The sequence below is a fragment of the Cololabis saira genome, chromosome 13, assembly GCF_033807715.1.
Source record: "Cololabis saira isolate AMF1-May2022 chromosome 13, fColSai1.1, whole genome shotgun sequence".
In the NCBI taxonomy this organism is placed as follows: domain Eukaryota; kingdom Metazoa; phylum Chordata; class Actinopteri; order Beloniformes; family Belonidae; genus Cololabis; species Cololabis saira.
This window is the reverse complement of record NC_084599.1, coordinates 44,262,084-44,288,781: the sequence shown is the minus strand read 5'-3', so window position 1 is coordinate 44,288,781 and position 26,698 is coordinate 44,262,084. Positions and strand designations below refer to the sequence as shown.

General features: G+C 44.7%; 2 protein-coding genes and 1 pseudogene across 2 annotated transcripts; 1 reads left to right on the top strand and 2 right to left on the bottom strand.

The window, feature by feature from the left end:
• Window positions 1–2,404: 2,404 nt before the first annotated feature.
• Window positions 2,405–4,646, bottom strand: LOC133458815 (interferon-induced protein with tetratricopeptide repeats 5-like). The gene is made up of 2 exons (XM_061739016.1): window positions 3,295–4,646; window positions 2,405–2,660 (listed from the first exon to the last, which is right to left on the bottom strand). The coding sequence occupies exons 1-2, from the start codon at window positions 4,644–4,646 to the stop codon at window positions 2,405–2,407; spliced, it is 1,608 nt and encodes a 535-aa protein (XP_061595000.1).
• Window positions 4,647–9,413: 4,767 nt separating this feature from the next.
• LOC133457930 (interferon-induced protein with tetratricopeptide repeats 3-like) lies at window positions 9,414–15,875 on the bottom strand. The gene is made up of 2 exons (XM_061737317.1): window positions 15,815–15,875; window positions 9,414–10,839 (listed from the first exon to the last, which is right to left on the bottom strand). The coding sequence occupies exons 1-2, from the start codon at window positions 15,817–15,819 to the stop codon at window positions 9,519–9,521; spliced, it is 1,326 nt and encodes a 441-aa protein (XP_061593301.1). The 5' UTR covers window positions 15,820–15,875; the 3' UTR covers window positions 9,414–9,518.
• A 1,088-nt stretch (window positions 15,876–16,963) lies between these two features.
• Window positions 16,964–25,864, top strand: LOC133458814 (interferon-induced protein with tetratricopeptide repeats 1-like; annotated as a pseudogene).
• Window positions 25,865–26,698: the final 834 nt, after the last annotated feature.

The window sequence follows — 26,698 nt, the reverse complement described above, 5'->3', positions numbered from 1 at the left end:
GAATGCTTTTTTCATCATCATTTGCTTTGAATTTAATTTCATCCCAAAATATTGCGTTTTTCCGTCCCTTTTGGCTTGCCATACTCCACCTTTGGGTCCAGCTGGACAGGTAAGAGGATCACGTGTCCAGACTGTAAACGAGCAATAAAACAGGAACGTTTAACTGTCAAATAAAGAAGGATGTAGAATTTAAAACCAGTATTAAACTCGAAACAAAACATTTTGAAACATTTAGGATGAATATAATATATATCGGATCATTTTTAACTTACTGGCAGAGACAACGAGGAGATGATGAGGGAGGGAAGAGGTGAAGATGAAATGAACAATAAGGAAAAAAGAACGAAAATATTGAGACCACTCAAATTAATAAGCAATATATTAAAAGAGAAGAGGGATGAAAAAGAGGATGGGGAGTAAATAAAAGAGACAAAAAGTGAAATAATCCAGAGGAAGCACCTGAAGGATGATAAAAGGGTTGAGAGGTAGATAAAGGAGAAAATCCTTATACTCGCCTCATGATCTGAATGTTTTCTGCGAATCAAAAGTCTCTTGTAAGGTTTGATTTGTCGTTTCGTTCCTCAGTCACCTCTGGATCACACCTGGAAAGTCTCCTTTGCGCGCAACACACTTCACACACGCTTTTAAAGGTGCGCACTGTCGCGTCAGCCCCACCTAACTTCCAGTTCCCAGGAATGAAAACTTAAATTCTGATACTGCGTTGAAGTTAGTTTTAGGTTGGATATCTGGCTGACATTCACCAGGAGCTGACCGTCGGATATCCAACCTAACACTAACTTTACTGCAGTAATCCACATCAACAATTTAGAGATAAGCTTCACTTTAACCAGCCTGACACGCCCAAACCTTTACGTAACAACCTGTAAATATAGATCACACATAAATACCAGTCAGATAATAATAATCATAATAATAAATCTTTACTGTCCACCGGGGTGGAAATTCATCTTTGGCTCACCAAGATAAATACAGGCAAGATACTGTATGTGGGGTGCAATACAGCAGTGAGGATCACATCGTAGAGAAGATAAAACTGCACTAAGAAGAAATATACCAACATTAAAAAAACCTGTTTCATAATCACCATCATCATCATCATCATCATCATCATCATCATCATCATCATCATCATCATCATCATCATCATCATCATCACCACCACCACCACCAACACCATCACCGTCATGCAGTTGGTCAAATTGGTCAAATTGTTCAAATTAAGAATGTTGACTGCTCTTGGAACAAAAGACTTTGAGGAACTCTGTAGCGCCTACAGAGTTCAGAAGCACAAACTCTCTGTAGAGAGGATGGGAGCCATCAGCTGTGATATGTCAGGGTTTCACCCTTCCTGTTTTATTTTGAAGCCCGTGTCCTTGTGTTTTAGTTCTGGTTTGACCTTCCTGTTTCCCATCTGCCCTGATCATCTGCCCCTGTGTCTCGTTATCCTTTGTGTATATCTAGTCCTGTCTTTCCCTTGCTCCCTGCTGGTCCGTGCTGTTTGCTCCCTCCATGTTCTCCTTGTCAGATTTTCATAGTTTTTTGATTCATGTTCTGTTTTTTGGATCCTGCTCAGCAGCGTTTTTGTTAATAAATCACAGTTTTTGAGAAGTCCTGCCTCCTGCTCTCCTGCATCTGGGTCCTCACCACAAAGACGAATTCTTTCAATCAGAATTTATTTACACCAGTGTCAAGCAGATGGTAAAACAACACTTCCGATAAATTCTGATGGCTCACTACATTAACAGGGACAAGAAATCATATAATGCAAATCTTCCGATCATAAGTGTGTGTGGGTGTGTGTGTGTCTGGGTGTGTGTGGGTGTGTGTCGGTAGCTCAGGATGGCTCGGGAAATATGACCACATTTATGACCGAGATAAGCGTCTGGATCTGTGTGTGTGGGGATTAGTAGGAGAGGAAAAGAGAAATAGAGAAGAAAAGTAAAATAACAGACACTCTTAAATAATTTCTCGCTACCAGAAACCCAAGACCTTCTGATCTTTCCCACACAGAAATGCACCACTGTGAAACTAAACTTCACACGTGCGCTCTGGTCATTCGACTAGGAAATGGGGAAGGACTTTGTTTTCTGTTGTGGAGGAACATGTCATCACGATCCAGCGGTGTGGATGCAGCATTAGACAAATAAGAAGATAAACAAAAACACTTAAGCTAATAACACAGTTGTGAAGGGATCAGCAATCCAGCTCACAACGTAAACTAACTTTTAAAGTGTGTTACTAAGTTTTCTCTGCCCAAAAACAAAACAGCCTCTTACGTGGATCTTTGTAGTTGAAGAAAAAAAGTGGTTTGGTCTGGCCGGTCAGCGTTCCTTGGGGAACAGCTGGGTGGTTACGCTCAGCAGGGGATCCTGATAAGCGGCTCTCACTCCCTCCTGTTATCTGTGCGGCGGATGAGGCGACAGTAGCTGGATGAGGGGACAGCAGCTGGGCAAAGCAGCTTGGCTTCTTTCAGCTTCGGGTCGGTCCGAAGACGTTCACGTCGAGGCAATGCAGGGTCCCCGGTTCGGCTTTCTGAGCTCGGAACCTCGGGGTCACTCGTGCAGCGCTGCAAAACGGACGCTCCTTCGGTCACGAAAGGAGAAAGCCGGCCCTTGGCTGGTCCTGGTGCTACAGCAGACCTGTAGGGGAGAGGAAAGGCAGAGAAGAGAGAAGAGGTCGAGAGAGGGGAGCCTTGCTCTTTTATAGCTGCACCCAGGAAGTCCATGCTCCTTCCTGCAGCTTGGGGTTTTGTCCAATCACAGTGTGGTCCCTTATCACCAAGGGGCCACATATGCAAATCCTGTGTCCATGGGGTTTTTCTGTTGTTCCAAGCCGTGTGGCCACGGTGTCGTAAAACTTTATGGTGGCTCCGGTCGAAGGCCCAAAACCGGGCCTTGAGCTGGTCAAAGCCTGACTGTTCACATAATCATACATTTCATATGAGTTCATATAAATTCATAATTCCCCATGAGCCCATAATCACACATGAATTCATAATCACATATGATTTCATAATCACATGGGCAGTGGTGCAACATATCTATCAATCGATCGAGTTATCAAAGAAACAAGCTGTTACTTGTGAGTTTATAAACTTTATTCAAACATTTTTAAGTCACTGAAACATACTTTTATGCACCATATGCATTTTCTGGTAGCAGGTGAATTAAAAAAACAAACCTCTCTTCTCTAATCTGAACATTAATTGAACTCCTCTGTTGATGAGTATTTGCAGTTATGAGGAATAAACAACAGCTGTTGTTGAAATCTCACTCAGGCTGCTCCTCCTGCAGTGTTTCCAGGAACTTCCGTATTTCTCCACACCTCCAGTTGTTGCCTCGCTCGCCGATCCTCTTCAGCTCTCTGATGCTTTTCCAACGGAAGTAGGACTTAAGAGGGATCTCTGCTGTCTTCATGTGGTAGGTGATGGACTTGTTCGGCTCCCGCCGGTTGAAGTGTAAGTAATTGGCGTAGCGGTTGTAAAGCTGCTGCTTGTCTGCAGGTTCCAGGTCCAGAGTTAGCAGCTCCTGGTAAATCTGATCTGCTCTCGGTGGATCCCTGCCTGTTTTTGCACATATGTCTGCAAGGTCGAGCTTCTTCCTGAGGGGACAGCGATCGGGGTAAAGAGCGATCGCCTGCTCATGCAGGCTGATGGCTCGTTCCACCATGCTTCTAGATGGGTTTGGACGATTGTGTCTGAAAGAAAAGATTCTCCATCTGTAGCAGTGTGCGGCGCACACTTTCAGGTATCGATTATCAGGATGATTCTTCAGGACCCTCTCTGCCAAATCGATGGCCTGGTCGTTGTCGCCCAGCTGTCTGTACACCTTAAGCAGGAGATTGATGCCGCTGTAACTGCTGACAGGATTCAGTAAAATCTTTTCCTCCAGCTCACGAACTTCCTCCTTGACTTGGTCTCCTCTCTTGGCTCTTATGAGCAGCTCCAGGGCAGCGAGGTTCGTGTTATCTGGATCCAGCTCCCTGGCCTCCCTCATCTCCTTCCAGATGTCCTGATCCATGTCAGTGTCGTGCTTGTGAGCGATCACCCTCCCAATCACACGGCTGGTCCTCCAGTGCACCATGTCCAGCTGCATCTCCACTGCCCTCTGGAAGTAATCTGCAGCCTGCTGCTGCTTGTCTTTGTCAAACTTCATCAGGGTCCAGGCCTTCTCTGCACAGATCTCTGGGTGGAGCTCGTCCTGGGATGGAGACGGGTGTTCCCTCAGCAGAGCGTCAACCTTTGACAGGTAATCCTGACTCTGTTCGTCTTCTCCCAGAAGGTGGTGCAGCCAGGCCAGATTCCCAAAGTTCACTACCAACCAGGGACCTTCATCCGTGTTCTTCAGCTGTCGGAAGGCCTCGGTGGCCTTTCTGAGGAAACGCCGGGCCTTTTCTTTATCACCGAGCTGATACCAGATGAAACCCTGCAGGTTGTAAATATGACCCAGCCAGAGATTTCCCTCCTCGGTGCCGATGTCTTCCAGCATGTACCTGCTGTGGATCAGTTTGGAACGGCTGGAATCCAGGTCCCAGGTGAAGTGGCACTCCAGGTCCTTCAGTCTGGACTCCAACGTGGGCGGGTCCTGAGCAGCACTGAAGGGTAGACGTTTAAAAATGTCAAACATCGGGCAGAGTCACACAATCTGTTCTGAAACCTCAAGAGAAGAATGGAGGAGGGAGCTCAAAAGAGAAGAAAGGCAGGGGCAAAGGAAGGAAGGATGAATGAATGGGTGGGTGCTGACCAGGACACCACCAGTGTTGTTACAGATTTACAGTGGTGACTGGATGTTTGGAGGTGAGGGTTTACAGAAGCTGCATCTTGCCGTCGCCATGACGACAGATGGCAACATCAACACTGTTCATGCATCACAGGGGAAGATTACATTAATTTACTTTAATCAGTTTAATTTGGAAAGACAGAAGTTCAGATCTAACTTCTGGTCCCTGTGGAACGGATACTCAGCAGCCATTGGCTGATCTGTCGTTAAGGGGCGGGTTCTATTGACAGTTCAGTTGGTCTGCTCTTATTCTTCACTGCCAGCTCAGAAATAATCCTGCTGTAACAAAAAAAAAAATGGTTTACATTTGTTGCATAACATGGTTTTTATGGTGTTCTAACAAGCCGCAGCAGTTTTTACACAAACTCAGTGAACGCTGCAAAAAAGGATGCAAATAATCTGTTAACTGACGCAGGTAGCAGAGTCTTGTGGGAAATGGCAAAGTTATTTTTGCTGTATGCAAATTCTTTTTTCATCACCATGGACAGGTAAGAGGATCACCTGTCCAGACTGTAAACGAGCAGTAAAACAGGAACTTTTAACTAGGAAATAAAGAAAGATGTAGAATTTAAAACCAGTATTAAACTTGAAACAAAATATTTTTGAAACATTTAGGATAAATATAATATATATCGGTTCATTTTTAACTTACTGGCAGAGACAACGAGGAGATGATGAGGGAGGGAAGAGGTGAAGATGAAATGAACAATAAGGAAAACAAACAAAATATTAAGACCACTCAAATTAAAAAGCAATATATTAAAAGAGAAGAGGGATGAAAAAGAGGATGGGGAGTAAATAAAAGAGACAAAAAGTGAAATAATCCAGAGGAAGCACCTGAAGGATGATAAAAGGGTTGAGAGGTAGATAAAGGAGAAAATCCAGATACTCGCCTCATGATTTGAATGTTTTCCGCAAATCAAAAGTCTCTTATAAGGTTTGATTTGTCGTTTCGTTCCTCCGTCACCTCTGGATCGCACCTGGAAAGTCTCCTTTGCGAGCAACACTCTTCACACACGCTTTTAAAGATGCGCACCGTCACGTCAGCCCCACTTAACTTCCAGTTCCCAGGAATGAAAATTTAAATTCTGATACTGTGGTGAAGTTAGTTTTAGGTTGGATATCCGGTTGACGTTCACCAGGAGCTGACCGTCGGATATCCAACCTAAAACTAACTTCACTGCAGTAATCCACATCAATGATTTAGAGATAAGCTTCACTTTAACCAGCCTGACACGCCCAAACCTTTACATAACAACCTGTAAATATAGATCAAACATACCAGTCAGATAATAAAAATCATAATAATAAATCTTTACTGTCCACCGGGGTGGAAATTCATCTTTGGCTCACCAAGATAAATACAGACAAGATATGTGGGGTGCAATACAGCAGTGAGGATCCCATCGTACAGAAGATAAAACTGCACTAAGAAGAAATATACCAACATTAAAAAACCTGTTTCATAATCATCATCATCATCATCATCATCATCATCATCATCATCATCATCATCATCATCATCATCACCATCATCATCACCACCACCACCAACACCATCACCGTCATGCAGTTGGTCATTCTGTCAAATTAAGAATGTTGACTGCTCTGGGGACAAAAGACTTATAAATATTTTTGCTTGCCAGAGGAACTCTGTAGCGCCTACAGAGTTCAGAAGCACAAACTCTCTGGAGAGAGGATGGGAGCCATCAGCTGTGATGTGTCAGGGTTTCACCCTTCCTGTTTTATTTTGAAGCCTGTGTCCTTGTGTTTTAGTTCTGGTTTGACCTTCCTGTTTCCCATCTGCCCCGATCGTCTGCCCCTGTGTCTCGTTATTCCTTGTGTATATCTAGTCCTGTCTTTCCCTTGCTCCCTGCTGGTCCGTAGTGTTTACTCCCTCCATGTTCTCCTTGTCAGGTTTCATAGTTTTTTGATTCATGTTCTGTTTTTTGGATCCTGCTCAGCAGCGTTTTTGTTTTTTGTTAATAAATCACAGTTTTGAGAAGTCCTGCCTCCTGCTCTCCTGCATCTGGGTCCTCAACACAACCTCCTTGACAGTGTAGGGTTACGCATGTAACTAGCGTAACTAATGCAACTAGTGTAGCATAATTCATGATGGCCTAAAAGCAGAGAACTAATTTCAGCGTGTTTCATGAGATAAATACTGACAGATATAGAGTAATATTTTATTTTATTTTATATGTTTAGTTGGCTCCAATGCAACATTACCTGTTGTGATTATTTGGGCCCGGCAGTAACATTTATGTACTATCTGTTGTGCAACATGTAATGCTGTTCAGTTATCAAGAGTTGATAATAATTGTCCTTCAACAATTAATAATTAATAAAGAAGATTACTTATCAAATTGAATTATTCAAAATGACTTAATCAACGGGGCTCTAACCAGGAAAATGATAACTTTAACAGCAGAATCAGTCTCAAGATTAATTATTCTACAGAATACAATTGAAGGATGAAATCCGAACACAGGCTCCGGCACCCAACATTAGCGGCAAATGTGCGTATAATAAACAAAGACGACTTCTTTCAATCAGAATTTATTTACACCAGTGTCAAGCAGATGGTAAAACAACACTTCAGATAAATTCCAACAGCTCACTACATTAACAGGGACAAGAAATCATATAATGCAAATCTTCCGATCGTGTGTGTGTGTGTGTGTGTGTGTGTGTGTGTGTGTGTGTGTGTGTGTGTGTGTGTGTGTGTGTGTGTGTGTGTGTGTGTGTGTGTGTGTGTGTGTGTGTGTGTGTGTGTGTGTGTGTGTGTGTGTGTGTCGGTAGCTCAGGATGGCTCGGGAATCTATGACCGAGATAAGCGTCTGTATGTGTGTGTGGGGATTAGTAGGAGAGGCAAAGAGAAATAGAGAAGAAAAGTAAAATAACAGACAATCTTAAATAATTTCTCGCTACCAGAAACCCAAGACCTTCTGATCTTTCCCACACAGAAATGCACCACTGTGAAACTAAACTTCACACCTGCGCTCTGGTCATTCAACTAGGAAATGGGGAAGGGCTTTGTTTTCTGTTGTGGAGGAACATGCCATCACGATCCAGTGGTGTGGATGCAGCATTAGACAAATAAGAAGATAAACAAAAACACATAAGCTTATAACACAGTTGTGAAGGGATCAGCCATCCAGCTCACAACGTAAACTAACTTTTAAAGTGTGTTACAAAGTTTTCTCTGCCCAGAAACAAAACAGCCTCTTACGTGGATCTTTGTAGTTGAAGAAAAAAAGTGGTTTGGTCTGGCCGGTCAGCGTTCCTTGGGGAACAGCTGGGTGGTTATGCTCAGCAGGTGATCCTGATAGGCGGCTCTCACTCCCTCCTGTTATCCGTGCGGCGGATGAGGGGACAGCAACTGGGCACAGCAGCTTGGCTTCCTTCAGCTTCGGATCGGTCTGAAAGCATTCACATCGAGGCAATGCAGGGTCCCCGGTTCGGCTGTCTGGGCTCGCAACCTCGTGGGTCACTCGTGCAGCGCTGCAAAATGGACGCTCCTTTGGTCACGAAAGGAGAAAGCCGGCCCTTGGCTGGTCACTCCTGGTGCTACAGCAGACCTGTAGGGGAGAGGAAAGGCAGAGAAGAGAGAAGAGGTCAAGAGAGGGGGGGCCTTGCTCCTTTATAGCTGCTCCCAGGAAGTCAAAGCGCCATCCTGCAGCTTGAGGTCCTTGTCCAATCAGAGTGTGGTCCCTTATCACCAAGGGGCCACATATGCAAATCCTGGCTGAGCTCTGTGTCCATGGGGTTTTTCCGTTGTTCCAAGCCGTGTGGCCACGGTGTCGTAAAACTTTAGGGTGGCTTCGGTCGAAGGCCCAAAACTGGGCCTTGAGCTGGTCAAAGCCTGACTGTTCACATAATCACACTTTTCATATGAGTTCATATAAATTCATAATTCCCCATGAGTCCATAATCACACATGAATTCCTAATCACATATGACTTCATAATCACATGGGCAGTGGCACAACATATCTATCAATCGATCGAGTTATCAAAGAAACGAGCTGTTACTTGTGAGTTTATAAACTTTATTCAAACATTTTTAAGTTCCTGAAACATACTTTTATGCACTATATGCATTTTCTTCATTTTGATTTCATTTTTTTATTTGGACAGATACAGGGACAGGGACAGATACAGAAAACATAGACTGACATAAATGGCTATCTGATGCCTGTATCATAGCGTTTATAGCGAATGCTTATTTGCAACACTCGTCCCTAACAGGGCTCACATCACAATTAAAAGAAAGGAGTTAGAAAAGTACTCATACTTGACATGCCCCTACAAACATTAAAAACATACACAATACAAACATTAAAAACATACAAAATTACACACATAATAAGAGCTAGCTTTGCTTACCTAGGCCTATCTGCACACACATCTCTACTGCTACAATTATTCCAGCATATAGCCTAACTATCCTACCTATATATGCTAGCAATCCTGTGTAAGAGGATTCTCATCTACACACCCACACACAGCTACCTACACTCACAAACACATCCACCCACCCTCATACCCACACACATACCCCCATTTTCATTTCATTTCATTTTCATTTTCTTGTAGCAGGTGACTTAAAAAAACAAATCTCTCTTCTCTAATCTGAACATTAATTGAACTCCTCTGTTGACGAGTATTTGCAGTTATGAGGAATATACTTTATTGTTTTCCAGCTGTTGTTGAAAGCTCACTCAGGCTGGTCCTCCTGCAGTGTTTCCAGGAACTTCTGGATTTCTCCACACCTCCAGTTCTTCCCTCGCTTGCGGATCCTCTTCAGCTCTCTGATGCTGTTCTGCCTGTAGTAGGACTTCAGAGGGATCTCTGCTGTCTTCATGTGGTAGGTGATGGACTTGTTCGGCTCCCGCCGTTCGAAGTTTAAGTATTTGGCGTAGCTGTTGTAGACCAGCTGCATGTCTGCAGGTTCCAGGTCCAGAGTTAGCAGCTCCTGGTAAATCTGATATGCTCTCGGCGGATCCCCGCTTGTTTTTGCACATATGTTTGCGAGGTCAATCCTCTTCCTGAGGGAACAACGATCGGGGTAAAGAGCAATCACCTGCTCCTGCAGACTGATAGCTCGTTCCATCATGCCTTTAGATGGGTTTGGACGACTGTCCCTGAAGGAAAGGATTCTCCATTTGTAGCAGAGTGCGGCGCACCTCTTCGGGTATCGATTAGTGGGATGATTCCTCAGGACCCTCTCTGCTAAATCGATGGCCTGGTCGATGTCGCTCAGTTGTCGGTACACATTGAGCAGGACACTGATGCCACTGTAACTGCTGACAGGGTTCAGTAAAATCTTTTCCTCCAGCTTGTGAGCTTCATCCTTGACTTGGTCTCCTCTCTTGGCTCTTATGAGCAGCTCCAGGGCAGCGAGGTACGTGTTATCTGGATCCCGCTCCCTGGCCTCCCTCATCTCCTTCCAGATGTCCTGATCCAGGTCCTTGTCACTGTGCTTGTGAGCGTTCACCCTTCCAATCACACGGCTGGTCCTCCAGTGCACCGTGTCCGGCTGCATCTCCACTGCCTTCTGGAAGTAATCTGCAGCATGCTTCTTGTCTTTGTCAAACATCGTCAGGGTCCAGGCCTTCTCTGCACAGATCTCCGGGTGGAGCTCGTCCTGGGATGGAGACGGGTGTTCCCTCAGCAGAGCGTCAACCTTTGACAGGTAATCCTGACTCTGTTTGTCTTCTCCCAGAAGGTGGTGCAGCCAGGCCAGATTCCCAAAGTTCACTACCAACCAGGGACCTTGATACATATTCTTCAGCTGTCGGAAGGCCTCGGTGGCCTTGCTGAGGAAACGCCGGGCCTCTTCTTTATCACCGAGCTGATACCAGATGAAACCCTGCAGGTTGTAAATATGACCCAGCCAGAGGTTTCCCTCCTCGGTGCCGATGTCCTCCAGCATGTACCTGCTGCGGATCAGACAGGAACGTCTGGAATCCAGGCCCCAGGTGAAGTGGCACTCCAGGTTCAGTCTGGACTCCAACGTGGGCGGATCCTGAGCAGCACTGAAGGGTAAACATTTAAAAATGTCAAATATCAGGCAGAGTCACACAATCTGTTCTGAAACCTCAAGTGGAAAATAGAGGAAGGGGCTCCAAAGAAAAGCAAGGCAGGGGCGAAGGAAGGAAGGATGGAGGAAACAGTGAATCAATGGGGGAAGAATGAATGGGTGGGTGCTGACCAGGGCACCACCAGTGTTGTGTACAGATTTACAGTGGTGACTGAATGTTTGGAAGTGGGGGTTTACAGAAAGGGAATCTCACTGTCGTCATGACAACAGGCAATATCCAGGATCAACACTGTTCATGCACCACAGGGGAAGATCAAATTAATTTACTTTAATTAGTCACGCTCCATCTTTCCCTCACATGTGATTCTAATCCCCACCGCTTCGCACTCGGCTTCAAGCCACCCCATGACATGCTGAAAGTCCCGGTTTGATAAAGCCTACAGGACAACATAATCAGCAAAAAGCAGAGATGAAATCCTCTGGTTCCCAAACCGGATCCCCTCCAGCCCTGGCTACGCCTAGAAATCCTGTACATAAAAATTATGAACAGAACCGGTGACAAAAGGCAGCCCTGCCGAAGTCTAACATGCACCGGGAACAAGTCTGACTTACTGCCGGCAATGCGAACCAAACCCCTGCTTCGATCATATAGAGACCGAACAGCCCTTAACAGCCCCCACACAGAATTGCACGAGGGACACGGTCAAATAACTTCTCCAGATCAACAAAGCACATGTGGACTGATTGGGCAAAATCCCATGAACCCTCAAGCACCTTGCAGAGGGTCTAGAGCTGGTCCGGAAACTGAGAAATGTGATCCCCTTTTAGTTGGAACACATTCTCCGGACCCCTTCTTAAAAAGGGGCACTGTCCCCTTCTTCATGCAATGTTGCCTGTTGGTGCCAACCAAGACTGCCCTACAACATCCAGAGACTTGAGGTACTCAGGGTGGATCTCATCCGCCCCCGGTGCCCTGCCACTGAGGAGTTTACGAACTACTTCAGTGACCTTGGCTTGGGTGATGGGTGAGTACATCCCAGAGTCCACACCCTTTGCTTCCTCAATGGAAGGCATGTCAGTTGGATTTCTTCCACCGTCCGAGAATGTCCCCAGTCGAGGTCAACAGTCCCCCAACTGCACCGTAAATGGTGTTGGCAGTACTGTTTCCTCTTTCTGAAGCGTTGGACGGTTTGCCAGAATTTCTTCAAGGCCGACCGAAATCTTCTTCCATGGCCTCACCAAACTCCTCCCAGACCCGAGTTTTTGCCTCCGGTACACCCGAGCTGCGGCTTGTGTCATGCTGAGTGCCAGGCTGTGTCTAATTGTTGTTTGTTGTTTTGGAATTGTTGTGTTAACCATTTTATTTGCATGTTTTTGTTTTGTTAGTTACTGTTTGAAATGTAACCTTTTCTGTGTTTTGAGTTGACATGCAATTACCTTTTGTTTGAGTTGATTAGACACAGCTGAACACAATCAAGCAGCAACTGAATCCTAACAGACAGCTGCAGTGGCCAATAAACCACTGCAGGCTGGCCCCCCCAGACCAATGGTGGACCAGGGGAGGGTTCCCTTCCCCCCTTGATATTCAAGGGAGCTGCAGAGTTGAAACGAGAGTTGATGAACAAGAGTGGATGGACTGTGGATGGGCAGAGCTGAGGAGGATAGACTGACGTACAGAGGCCCATGGGGGCCCAGGTGGTTGGGGAGCCCCCGGCGGACTCGGACCGGGGATCCCTGTTGGCGTGGGCCAACAGGGAGGGGGCACTGAGAGGGCACTGGAGGACAGTGAGCCCAGAATGACTGAGACTGTTCATCTTTAACCTTTTTAACCTTTTATGGATTGGCCATTTTAGAAACAGTTCTATTTTTAGTGACTCCCCCACCCCTGATTTTATAACCGTCTTGGAGCAATAAATGTCTGTTGCTGCACTCCTGCTTTTTGTTGTGGGTTACTAAGCGCTGCTCACCCTCGAAAGTATTTAATTGGGGACTTGAACCACCCTTGTGACACTTGCTTGGCCTGTCAGTACCCATCTATTGCGTTAGGAGTCTCACAGGCCAATATTGCCTGGTAAGACTCCTTCTTCAGCCTGACAGCATCCCTTACTTCTGGTGTCCACCACCGGATTCAGGGGTTGCTGCCTCGACAGAGACCAGAGACTTTGCGTCCACAACTTTGAGCTGCCGCGTCGACAATGGAGGCAGAGTCCACTTGGACTCAATGTCCCCAGCCTCCCTCGGAATCTGTGAGAAGTTCTCTCAAAGATGATAGTTGAAGACTTCCCTGACAGAGGGCTCAGCCAGACGTTCCCAACAGTCATGAACTTTGGGTAATAACCGAAAGGAAAAGATTGCGGATACAAGCGGCCGAGATGAGTTTCCTCCACAGAGTTGCTGGACGCTCCCTTACAGATAGGGTGAGGAGATCAGTCACTCAGGAGGAGCTCTGAGTTGAGCCGCTGCTCTTTCACATTGAAAGGAGTCATCTGAGGTGGCTTGGGCATCTGTATCGGATCCTCCTGGATGCCTCCCTAGGGAGCTGTTCCAGGCATGTCCCACTGGGAGGAGACCCCGGGGAAGACCCAGGACACGCTGGAGAGACTATGGGCCAAATCCACAAAAGGATTGCGCAGCTTTTGCGGCCGCTAAACCGGTGCAAATGACACAAAAAGAGAGCGTCTAATTCACAAAGCACCCGCAAAGGGCGAATTGCACCACAAACTGCGCTGCCAAGCAAATAGTGGCATTGTGTGCCTGTGCCATTTGCATGCATGTAAATTAGGTAATATTCATACATTCGGCGCAAAATTGCCCCCTTTCTATGCATTGCAAAAACCGTCTAATTCCCAAAGGCCAGCGCTATTTGCCACACGCAAAAATAGTGGAGCAAATACCGTCTTTTCGAAGCTTGTATTAACTGCGCGCAAACTCACTCCTCACTCCCGCTCTGTCTCTGTTTCTCTCTCTCTTCAATATCATTCAAGCCTGTGTGATACTGAATGATATTAAGGGAGAAATCTACAGTCAGATATGACTGTACACAGTCAGATCAAGTGGGGTTGTGGACTTATCTCGGATTTAAAAATAAAAATAACAGGACGGAGCTCAGGATTCATCCATACAGTAGGGGCTGCTTTATTACAAACAATTCCACCATATAAACATATAAATCTAGAAAGTGTGTGTTTAACAGCTGACCTGTAGATGTGTGTAGCAAAACACAGTTACATGAATTACCGTCAGATCCTGATCTGGGACCTCATCTATAAAGCTTGCTTGCGCACAAAAAGGGCCTGAAAGATGCGGCGACGCGCACTGTACGATGCGCGGGCCGCGTAACCTACGCCGTATGCTCTGCGCCGATTTAACGCGGAACCATAAATCAGCCTTGAACGGCACTGAGGGAGGAGAGAGGAGAGGGAACGGGGCTCCAGGATTTACAGGCTAAGCCTACCGTTAGTTCTTTAAACTGTAAAAAAAAAACGGGGGGGAAATTGCGCCCTTGCGCCTCACGGCGTTTTATTTTCACTCGCTTTATTTTTTATTTCTGCAGTTTTCATTATGGACCAATCTGTGTGCTGAAATATGGATAACACTAGAAACAGCTCCGCTCACTTACTCAGACAAGGGCAAATTGCACTCAGCTCCAAAACTTTATGGGCGTGTTTGCGCCGGTATATCATTAGAGCAAAATCTTTTGTGAATAGGACCTTAAAGCGGGGCAAATTGCGGGGGCAAATTGCGGGCGCAAATGCGGCGCAATTCACAGCGCTATTTGCGCTATTAGCTATATTTGGCCCTATGTCTCTCGGCTGGCCTGGGAATGTCTCGGACTCCCCTCGGAAGAGCTGGGGGAACTGTCTGGGGTGAGGGAAGTCTGGGCAAATATACTAAGACTACTACCCCTGTGACCCATTCACGGAATGAGGGGAAGAAAATGGATGGATGGAGACACGAGTTCAGATCTATCTCCTGGTCCCTGTGGAACTGATACTCAGCAGCCACCTGTGGTTAAGGGGCGGGTCCTCTCGATGGGTTAGTTGGTCTGCTCCTATTCTTCATGTCAGCTCAGAAATAACCATGCTTTAATATTTTTCAGAACTGTTTTTTACATGTGTTTTAGTTGTGTAAAACAAGGTTTTTATGGCGTTTCATCATCATTTGGTGTTTTAAACTCTGTTTCATTAAATAATATTCAGTTTTGTGTCCCTTTTGGCTTGCCATACTTGCCACCTGGACAGGTAAAAGGGTGTGAAGGATGTTCATGTGTCCAGCCTGTAAACGTGCAGGAAAACTCTGATACAGGAGTTAGGGGAAATTTTAAAATATCGGATCATTTTGAACTTAATGGCTGAGACAAGAAGGAGACGAGGAAGAAGGGAAGAGCTGAAGAAGAAAAAAAGAGTATTTGAATAATGCAAATATAGAGAACACAAATAAATTAAATGATGGTGTGTGATTCGTCATTTATCAGCTGATGTTCACTGAACAATGCAAAGCATGAGTCACGCCCTATGTGAAACTCTGATAACAGCAGCAGTTTTCCACCGAAACATGTCAGGTAAACAATAACCTAAAAACCTTGTCTGAGATAAAAGAAACAGCAAAGTTAATTATAAGCAAGGGTTTTTTTAGGTTTATTTAGGGTCAGGGTCATGTTTTACATGACTCTAGGGTCCTGTTTAATGTTTTACCCCTAGGGCCATGTTTTTTACATTCCCACCCTTTCCTACATCCGAGCGATAGCAGTAATGCCAATTTATATTGGCACACCTTACTAAACATTACAGATACAATAGGGTCCTCAGACCCTCATACTTGGGCCCTAATGAGCAATATAGTAAAAGAGAAGAGACACAACAAACAGGATGGGTAGTAAATAAATGATACAAGAAGGGAAGAAATCCTGAGGACCTGACAGATGATGAAAGGGTTGAAAGGTAGAGAATGGAGAAAATCCGGATACTCACCTCATGATCTGAATGTTTTCCGCAAATCAGAAGTCTCTTGTAAGGTTTGATTCGTTGTCCCCTCTGGGATCACAGCTGGAAACTCCTCTCCGCGCGCTCACACACGCTTTTAAAGGTGCGCACCGTAGTGTCAGCCCAACTCCACTTCCAGTTCACAGGAATGAAAACTTAAAACCTGATTAACAAGTCCGAGCTTAGTTTCACTTTTACCAAACATTTACATAATACCCTGCTACAATTTCTGGAATTTCTGGTTTGGTTTCTGGCTGTCAGCTAACTATGGCTGATTGTCATTGTTAGCCTAGCATAACTAGTGTAACTAATGTAACTACTGTAACAAGCATATCTAATGTAACTTTTGTAACCAGTGTAACCTACTTAACTAGCATAACTTGTGTAACTAATGTAACTACTATAACTAATGTAACTACTGTAACTAATGTAACTAGTCTAATTACTGTTACTAGCGAAACTACTGTAACTAATGGAAATTGTGTAACTTGCTTAACTAATGTAACTAGTGTTTTATTCATTCAGTGGGTAATTTATTGATAGTCCCTCAGAGAGAGCGTCGGCTCCGTAGTGAACATCCATTGAATATCCAACCTAAAATTAACTTCACTGCGGTAATCCACATCAACAACTCAGAGCTAAGTATCACTTTAACCTTGTGGCCTTGCCCAAACCTTTACATAAAAACATGCTAATGAGGGACTATCAATAAATTACCCACTGAATGAATAAAACATTAGTTACACTAGTTAAGCAAGTTACACTAGTTACAATAGTTACATTAAACTAGTCACAGTAGTTCCACTAGAAACAGTAGTTACATTAGTTACACTATTCAGCTAGGCTAACAATGACATTCAGCCATAGTTAGCTGACAGCCAGAAACCAAACCAGAAATTCCAGCAATTGTAGCAGGTTATTCATAAATGCTTGGTAAAAGTGAAACTTAGCTCTGACTTACTCAGGATTTAAGTTTTCATTCCTGTGAACTGGGAGTGGACATGGGCTGACACTACGGTGCGCACCTTTAAAAGCGTGTGTGAGCGCGCGGAGAGGAGAGTTTCCAGCTGTGATTCCAGGGGGGACAACAAATCAAACCTTACAAGAGACTTCTGATTTGAGGAAAACATTCAGATCATGAGGTGAGTATCTGGATTTTCTCCGTTCTCTACCTTTCAACCCTTTTATCATCCTTCAGGTCCTTCCTCAGGATTTATTCCCTTTTTGTCTCATTTATTTACTCCCCATCCTCTTTCTTGTGTCTCTTCTCTTTCACTATATTGCTTATTAGGGACCAAGCACGAGGGTGCAAGGACTCTATGTATCTATAATGTTTTTTAAGGGTGGCAATGTAAATTGGCACAGCCTTACTGCTATCACTCGGATGTAGGAAGGGGTGGAAATGTGAAAAACATGGCCCAAGGGGTAAAACATTGACATGACCCTGACCCTAAATAAAACTAAAAAAAGGTTGTCAAGTCCCTTATTGCTATTACTCAGATTTATTAAGGGGTACCACATTGACATACAGTACAGTCTATGGTCTTAGAGATATCCGGGCTTCAGTTTTATGATTTTTTTTCTCACCTGTATAATTTGACAGGTGAGTCATGCTTCGCATTGTTCAGCAAACGTCAGCTGATAAATTACTAATCACATACCATCATTCTATCAGAAGTAAAAACACTGACTGATGACAGTGTTCAGAACTCTAGACTAGAGCGATCCGTCATTCCGGTTCTTTCCTTTTCTTTCTGGGCGACGTCACAGATTAGCGACGGTCATAGGGACATATTACGCCTCACCTACGCGCAGAACGTACGCTCCAACCGACGTCGGGTTGGTGTGTTCAGGAGTATTTTTTTGACCGCCTCGGGGCGACGAGAGCCGACTTTAAGTCCGACTGCCTTTCAGTCCAACTGCCTTTCTGCCGATGGTCAGCCGTCGGGTTGGTGAGTCCCAGCCTTAAGACCTAGAAAACAGTCTCTTGGACCCATGCTCTTACTCATACAGGAAGTGTCACATTTTGAGTAGAATATGTTATTTTCATGTATTTTGGTCATTTCCAGGCCTGATCTGGTCCTAAACTGATGTGTATGATTGTAGTATGACTCTGAACACATCTACAGTGGAATATTCAGGAACGGTTGTAGAGCCACCTGTGAGTGGGCGTCAAAGTTCAATGTCTCACCATGAATCTAAAAGTTGTTCTAATTTGCATGTGCTTTGTCCAATCTGACCCAAAATTTGTGCATTTAATGAAGCTTCCATTTTTGAACAAGTGGATATGACAATCTTGGATGAACTCCATGGAGTTCCAAAAGATGGTGATTTATTACTCCCAAAACAAACCAAAAGCGCTGCTGAACAGGGTTAACAAAACACAAGAGCAAAAATCAAAAAACCTTGACAGGACTCACGGAGGAAGGAAACAGTACAGAGCAGCTGGGAACAGGGAAAGACAAGACCAGATATACACAGAAGGGTTGACCAGACACAGGTGCAGACAATCAGGGCAGATGGGAACCAGGGAAGTAAAGACCAAACTGAAACACAATGGCCGTTTCCGAATTCGGACACTACCGCACTATATGCTACATACTGCAAAGTATGCACTGTATACTGCCGACTAAATGAAGGATTCAGTACGCTGCTCCAGCAGACCGTTCACACAGCAGTGTGCTACAGTGTATCCCAGAATGCATTTCGCACCAAAACGTCAGCGAAAGATGAGATTTAAAAGCAGACTAGAAGCTGTTGTAATTCCAGCTGTAGCGCTGTTAATATGCCACTTTATTACGTTTACATCTCTTCAGGCGTAAAAGTAACCGTTAAGATCCCCACCCTGGGCTCAGTTTATCCAAATGACGCCTGTTAAGAAATTTGATCCGATGTTCCGGGGATCAAAAGAGCCGCCGGTCCGGCCGCATCAGCAGCTCACGGCCGGAGAACAGACGCGATCGCTGGGTCAAACTACGGCGTCATCCCGGGGAGAAACCTGCAGCCCTGTGGAGCATCACCGCTGGCTGAAATAAACCGTTTAGGAAGATAAATGTTGGTTTAATAGATTAAATCTAACAGTTGTATCTGTCACGTTAGTTTAATGAATATAAAGTGAAGCTTCATGTTTTTACTAGATGGATATATATTTTGTGCTGATTACAAATAATATAATATATTACAAACTAGACAATTTCCTCGCAGAAATTTCGAGAGTGCCACGGCGGGCTGCTGCACATTTGTGTACATTATTGCATTTTGAAAGCAATAAAGGTGAAGGACTCAAAACTAAGTCCAATGACACCACCCATGACTCTCTATGTCAAACCATTCAAAAGTTATTGCAGAAAATAGGTAATAGGCTAAATGAACTGCTAACAGAACCGCTAACGGGACCGCTAACAGAACCGCTAACGGGACCGCTAACAGAACCGCTAACGGAACTGCTAACGGGACCGCTAACGGGATCGCTAACAGAAACTGCTAATGGGACCGCTAACAAAACCGCTAATGGGACCGCTAACGGGACCGCTAATGGGACCGCTAACAGGATCGCTAACTGAACCGCTAACGGGACCGCTAACGGGACCGATAACGGAACCGCTAACGGGACCGCTAACAGAACCGCTAACGGAACTGCTAACGGGACCGCTAACGGGATCGCTAACAGAAACTGCTAATGGGACCGCTAACAAAACCGCTAATGGGACCGCTAACGGGACCGCTAATGGGACCGCTAACGGGACCGCTAACAGAACCGCTAACAGAACCGCTAATGGAACCGCTAACGGGACCGCTAATGGGATCGCTAACAGGATCGCTAACTGAACCGCTAACGGGACCGCTAACGGGACCGCTAACGGGACCGCTAATGGGACCGCTAACGGAACCGCTAACGGAACCGCTAACGGGACCGCTAACGGAACCGCTAACGGGACCGCTAACGGGACCACTAATGGGACCGCTAACAGAACCGCTAACAGAACCGCTAATGGAACAGCTAACGGGACCGCTAACGGGGCCGCTAACAGTATCGCTAACAGAACCGCTAACAGAACCGCTAACGGAACAGCTAACGGGACCGCTAACAGTATCGCTAACAGAACCGCTAATGGGACCGCTAACAGAACCGCTAACGGGACCGCTAACAGAACTGCTAACAGAACCGCTAACGGGACTGCTAACGGTGTGTGTGTGTGTGTGTGTGTGTGTGTGTGTGTGTCTGCGGTGTGTGTGTGTGTGTGTGTATAAGGGGGGAGTATTTAATATATATAAAATATTTATATATAATAATTAATATATATATACATATAAATATATATACCATGAACCTGTTCCCAGCAGGACTGGGGATCAGCTAAGGTCAAAAGATCAGGGTTCAGATTTCTCCATTTTCCAGGTTCCAAGTATATGAAGTCTGTTCTGATTGAGTCATGTGACCAGTTCTGGCTGAATGACTCAGCAGCTGAGCTCTGGTTGCCCCGGCAACAAGAACCTCGACATGAGTAAGGTTCTGGGTTGGCTGTGAGAAAACCCCAGATTTGTGCATTGTGACAAGCCTCAAATCACTCCACTTTGTGATCAAACCGTAGCTCTTAGCAGAAAAATGAAAACATTGTGAGAGACAGAGAACCCGGCAGATTCTGTCAATCTTATTTTTATTAAGATATTCCTTATAATGTGTTAGTAACGGCAGTTTGAAAACAAAGTGAGATTTTTTTGAAGAAAACTTTTTTTTACATTGCAGTCAATGGAGACAGATGAAGGAATTTGCGTAGCTGTTAGCCCCCCGGTTTAAATTTTGTGCATACCCCGCCTGTCAAAGTCACATTATATGAATCCTAACACCTATGTCTACATTTTGACCAGAAATTATTTGTCCAGTTTTTACGGTTCGGCCGTGAGCTTGAGTTACAAATAAAAATTATGGTCATTTTTTGAATGTTTCGCTCACTCTAAACAATTAGAACTTCACTCTAGATTTGACAAAAAAGTGATTTCCAGTCCTCGCTTGAGCGCTCATATCTTGAAAAGTGTACATTTAAGGAAAAAACTGTTTCAGGTTTGGAGAGAGAAGAGAAGTTTTCCTCCGTTTTGAAGTTTGAATGACAGTTCTACGTGCAAGTATGAGAAAGATACGTGACTCCGAAAAAAGGTGAATTTTGTCTTTTTTCTCGACATTTTCCCACCCGCTTTGAATGGCGCCATAGAAATACATGGGGAAATGAGTTCCCCATTAGTTTGGAAATTTGGAAATGTTTTTGCACTTCGTGCAAAAACTATTTGTGCCATCGCTCTGAAAATCCACAGGACTGTAGTTAAATTCGAGTGGTGAGGCCCCATAGTTCTCCCAATGCATTCCGGATGGCGCTAAAAGCGCACGTTTGTGCACGTTGCGCAAAAACGTGCACGCCAATCGCTAATAAAAGTCATAGCACACGATTCCCGCTTAAGGCGCACGTTTCTACGTTTTTACTTTTCGCGTTTTCTCAAAGCTGTAGGAGGAGTAGCGAACCGAAATCTGTCCGGAAAATGAGGAATAATAATAAACCCGCAGGATAACATTAATGGGAGCATTCCTCCTCCTTGCTATTGCATAGCTTTGGAGGGGGAGTGCCTCTTGCTGCAGCCGTGGCACTAATAATACCACTGACCAAAACACCTGCAGAAATACTGCAGGAATGACATAGCAGCAGTTAAATGCAGCCTTCTGTAAGCTTTAAATATCCACTGGGCTTACATCAAATACATCAAAACACAACAAAAAAAAACAGTTTTCTGAACTTATCAATATGACTCTGTCCTTCACAGGATAAGTAAAATGGATCACTGCAAAAACTCAAAATCTTAACAAGAATATTTATCTTATTTCTAGTTAAAATGTCTTATTTTAGTAAAAAAATCTCATTACACTTAAAACAAGACTCATCACTGGAAAAAACAACAATTTTCACCTGTTTCAAATAGATTTTCACTTAAAATAAGTAGAAAATCTGCCAGTGGAACAAGATTTCTTTGCTTGTAATGAGAAGATGAATCTTGTCTCACTGGCAGATTTTTCCTACTTATTTCAAGTGAAAATTTATTTGAAACAGGTGAAAATTGTCAAATAAGTTATTTTTCTGGCGAGGGCGTTGGGGAAGCGAGACCAGGGAACCGCGGACCGACCGGACCCCCCATTCACCGACGCACCGTTCTGGGTGGTTGGGGGTCGCTGGAGCCGCGGCTGGGTTCAACCAGCGGGCTCCGGAGGAACCGCCCCACCGCGAGCCGGCATTGAAGCCGGGAGCGTGGGGGGCCCTCCGATTTCAGGCCGCGGTTGCCAGTCAGTCAGGAGGAATGGAGGATGGGAGGAGCGGAGCGGGGGGGGGGGGGGGGGGGGGTCACACCGGGACCCCCGGAGCCGAGAACGAGGCCTGGGGAGCGGACACATGTGGCTGGAGGCACGCTGGAAGCTCTGGAGGGGCTGCACTGAAAACCGGCCATTCTGTCTTAAAATCCGGCAAAGTGTTTAAAAAATCCAGCAAAGTGTTTGAAAATATCTCAAAGTGGTTGAAAGTATTTCAAAGTGTCTCAACACTTAAATGTTGAAATAGCAGTAAAACCGCATTCATTGATGAAATGACATAAGGGATGGAAAGGGATTTTAATAAATGTATTAAAATGAACATATCAGTCTATTGAATTTCATTTTATTTTATTATTAACAAAGTTCTTCTCTCTGTCGAGTCGCTCTCTCTGCATCTTCTTATTTATTTCAGCTCCCAGACAAATTCTCTGTCAAAACACAGCAATGAAAAGTAGTTATTTCATGAAAATACAACGAACTGCCGATATATAACGTTGTCATAACACTTAAATCACTTTTATTTACCTAGCAAGCACGCTAAGATAACTAACAGAAACTTAACATACTTAACGTTACGTTATCGCTTTGTATTAACGTTATTAGGACAAATATGCCAAGTTCTACATTCATTACAAATAGTCAATGTAGCTTTGTCACAATTTTTAATCGTTGTCCTTACACTAAATTGAATTAAAAAGGTTATATATTAAAGTTACTTACATTTATATTCCTCCTTCTCCCTCTCCACGGTGCAACTAGTCTTTTCTGCCATCACATCACATCACTGTCCGGTTGCAGCTGTTTTCTCAATAAAGCTTTGAGAAAAAAAAGAAAAAAGCGCTGCCCGGCCGAGGCCGCATTGCATTCTGGGATATAGTAGGCGAGCTAGACTGGTCTGATGCATGCTGCGGATTTTTTTCCAAATCAGTAAAACATCCGGGTATTTTTCGCACACTGCAGATTTCCTTCTGTTCACATACAGCATACTACTTACTAAATTTTGGCCGAATCAGTGTATACTTGTAGTACAGTATGCGAATTCGGAAACGGCCAAAGACACAGGTTTCACAATAAAACAGGAACCTAAACAAACCATGACACTGTGGTGTATGAACAGTGTTGATCCTGGATGTGGCTTTCTGTTGTCATCATGACAGTAATACAGTAATTCACCACTGTAAATCTGTACACAGCACTGATGGTGCCCTGGTCAGCACCCACCCGTTCATTCATCCCTCCTTGCTTCACTGTTTCCGCCATCCTTCCTTCCTTCCTTCGCCCTGCCTTTTCTGTCTTTGAGGCTCGTTCCTCAATTTTTCTCTCAAGGTTTCTGAACAGATTGTGTGACTCTGCCTGGTGTTTAACATTTTTAAACATCTACCCTTCAGTGCTGCTCAGGACCCGTCCACGTTGGAGTCCAGACTGAAGGACCTGGAGTGCCACTTCACCTGGGACCTGGATTCCAGCCGTTCCAAACTGTTCTGTAGCAGGGACATGCTGGAAGACATCGGCACTGAAGAGGGAAATCTCTGGCTGGGTCATATTTACAACCTGCAGGGTTTCATCTGGTATCAGCTCGGTGATGAAGAAAAGGCCCAGCGTTTCCTCACCAGGGCCACCGGGACCTTCCAACAGCTGAAGAACACGGATGAAGGTCCCTGTTTGGTGGTGAACTTTGGGAATCTGGCCTGGCTGCACCACCTTCTGGGAGACGACGAACAGAGTCAGGATTACCTGTCAAAGGTTGACGCTCTGCTGAGGGAACACCCGTCTCCATCCCAGGACGAGCTCCACCCAGAGATCTGTGCAGAGAAGGCCTGGACCCTGATGAAGTTTGACGGACAGCAGCAGGCTGCAAATTACTTCCAGAGGGCAGTGGAGATGCAGCCGGACATGGTGCACTGGAGGACCAGCCGTGTGATTGGGAGGGTGAGCGCTCACAAGCACAGCAACAAAGACCTGGATCAGGACATCTGGGAGGAGGTGAGAGGGGCCAGGGAGCTGGATCCAGATAAGTAAGTAAGTAAGTAAGTAAAGTTTATTTATATAGCACCTTTCACAGATATAAAATCACAAAGTGCTTTACATTAAAAGAAGGCACACAAATTAAAAGAGATTAAAAAGAAAAGATACCAATAGTATACATATATATAAAAACCTAGATAAAATTAACAAGGTACAGAAAACAGCACTGGGCTGGCATGTTAAAAACATAGTCGCAACGCACATTAAAAACATAGCAGCAACGCAGAGACACAATAAATAAACGGTTAACCAAAAGCCTGTCTGAATAAAAACGTTTTCAGCTGCTTCATGAAGCCTTCACATGATTCTAAAAAACGCAGTTGTGAAGGGAGAGCATTCCATAGTTTAGGCGCAACAGATTGAAAAGCACGGTCACCTCTGGATTTATAATGGGTTTGAGGGACAGACAGTAACGATTGGTGTGCTGATCTAAGAGCCCGATTTGGCGCATAAGGTAGGAGGAGGTCAGTGATGTATTGTGGTGTTTGGCCATGCAAAGCTCTGAAAGTTAGCACCAGTATTTTAAAATGGATGCGAAATTTAATGGGAAGCCAGTGAAGAGAGGATAAAATTGGAGTGATGTGTGTTCTCTTACTACTACTAGTTAGAAGCCGGGCTGCTGCATTCTGGACAATTTGGAGACGATTTAAGGAGGTCTGATTTAAACAGGTAAAAAGAGAATTACAATAATCTAAGCGAGAAGAAATAAAAGCATGAACAACCATCTCCATCTCAACCTTGGTAACCACGGATCTTAATTTAGCTATATTCCTTAATTGGAAAAAGCATGAACTCACCAGATGACTGACATGATTGTCGAGTGACAGAGATTGGTCCAAGATGACACCTAAGTTTCTTAGCTTATGCTGAGCACAGGCACTTAAAGACCCCATATATTGTTTTATGTTTGGGATATGATTTTCAGGAGCAACTATAAGGGCTTCTGTCTTGTCTGAATTTAATTGAAGACAGTTATCAAAGATAACACGTACCTCGCTGCCATGGAGCTGCTCAAGACAGTAGACAAAGTCAAGGATGAAGCTCGTGAGTTGGAGGAAAAGATTTTACTGAATCCTGTCAGCAGTTACAGCGGCATCAATGTCCTGCTCAATGTGTACAGACAGCTGGGCGACATCGACCAGGCAATCGATTTGGCAGAGAAGGTCCTGAAGAATCATCCTGATAATCGATACTTGAAGGTGTGCGCCGCACTCTGCTACAAATGGAGAATCCTTGTCCTATGGGACAGACGTCCAAACCCATCTAGAAGCATGATGGAACGAGCCATCAGCCTGCATGAGCAGGTGATTAAACTTTACCCCAATCGCCGTTTCATCAGGAAGAGGATTGACCTTGCAGAAATATGTGAAAAAAGCGGGGATCAAGAGAGAGCAGATAAGATTTACCAGCATCTGATGAAATGGGACCTGGGACCTGCAGACAAGCAACTGGTCTACAACAGCTACGCCTTTTACTTACACTTCGTCCAGCAGGAGCCGAATAAGTCCATCGATTACCACATGAAGACAGCAGAGGTCCCTCTGGAGTCCTCCTCCAGGCAGAACAGCATCAGTGTGCTGAGGAAGATCAGCAAGCGACGTGGTTTCTGGAGGTCGGAAGAAATCCAGAAGTTCCTGGAAACACTGGAGGACCAGCCTGAGTGAGATTTCAACAACAGCTGGAAAACAATAAAGTGTGTTCCTCATAACTGCAAATACTCGTTAACAGATGATTTTAAGCAATGTTTAGATGATAGAAGAGAGATTTGGCTTTTTAATTCACCTGCTACCAGAAAATGTATGTTCAAAATTTTAAATAAAAGAAAATATTACTCTTTATCTGTCAATGTATATCTATTCAATTCAATTCAATGGGGTCAGGATGTCAGCAGACATCCACATAGACAGGTGGAAGCAAGCAGTGGGATGATCAGAGGGGGGGACTGCAGGTCAGCATACAGCTCCTGATGCTCTGGCCTGCAGACATACACAAAAGAGAAAAGGGGGGGGGGGGGGGGGGCAGGCCAGCACAACAAACTACAAGATCGATGCACAAAAATTATGGTTATGAGATACTTATAATTAATAAATTAAAATAGAAGAGAAGAAGAGGAGAGAAGGAGGGGTGATGGGCACCTCTCAGTAATAGGTGTGAAAACCAATCTTAAAGGATATGCTATGGTCGCAGATTGAACAGGTCTCCTCTTCTCATCCTTCCTCAATTCCTGCACCGTTTCTTATCCCATCAGCATCTGAGAAAGGCAGTTGATAGGGAGGGGGACCCTGCTGACCCTTAGACAAAGCTGATGTTATTACTCTGTTGACCAGGTATTTCTATCTGCATATCCAGTCCCAATCAAGTTAGTTTTGTCACTAGTGGAATTCCTAATTGACATTCCATCAGTGCCAATGGTAGGGCATCCAGCCAGGTAAGATTCTTGTTTTCGTAGCAGATCTCGGTTATCTTCCTCTTCAGTGTCTGATTGAGCCTCAGAAATT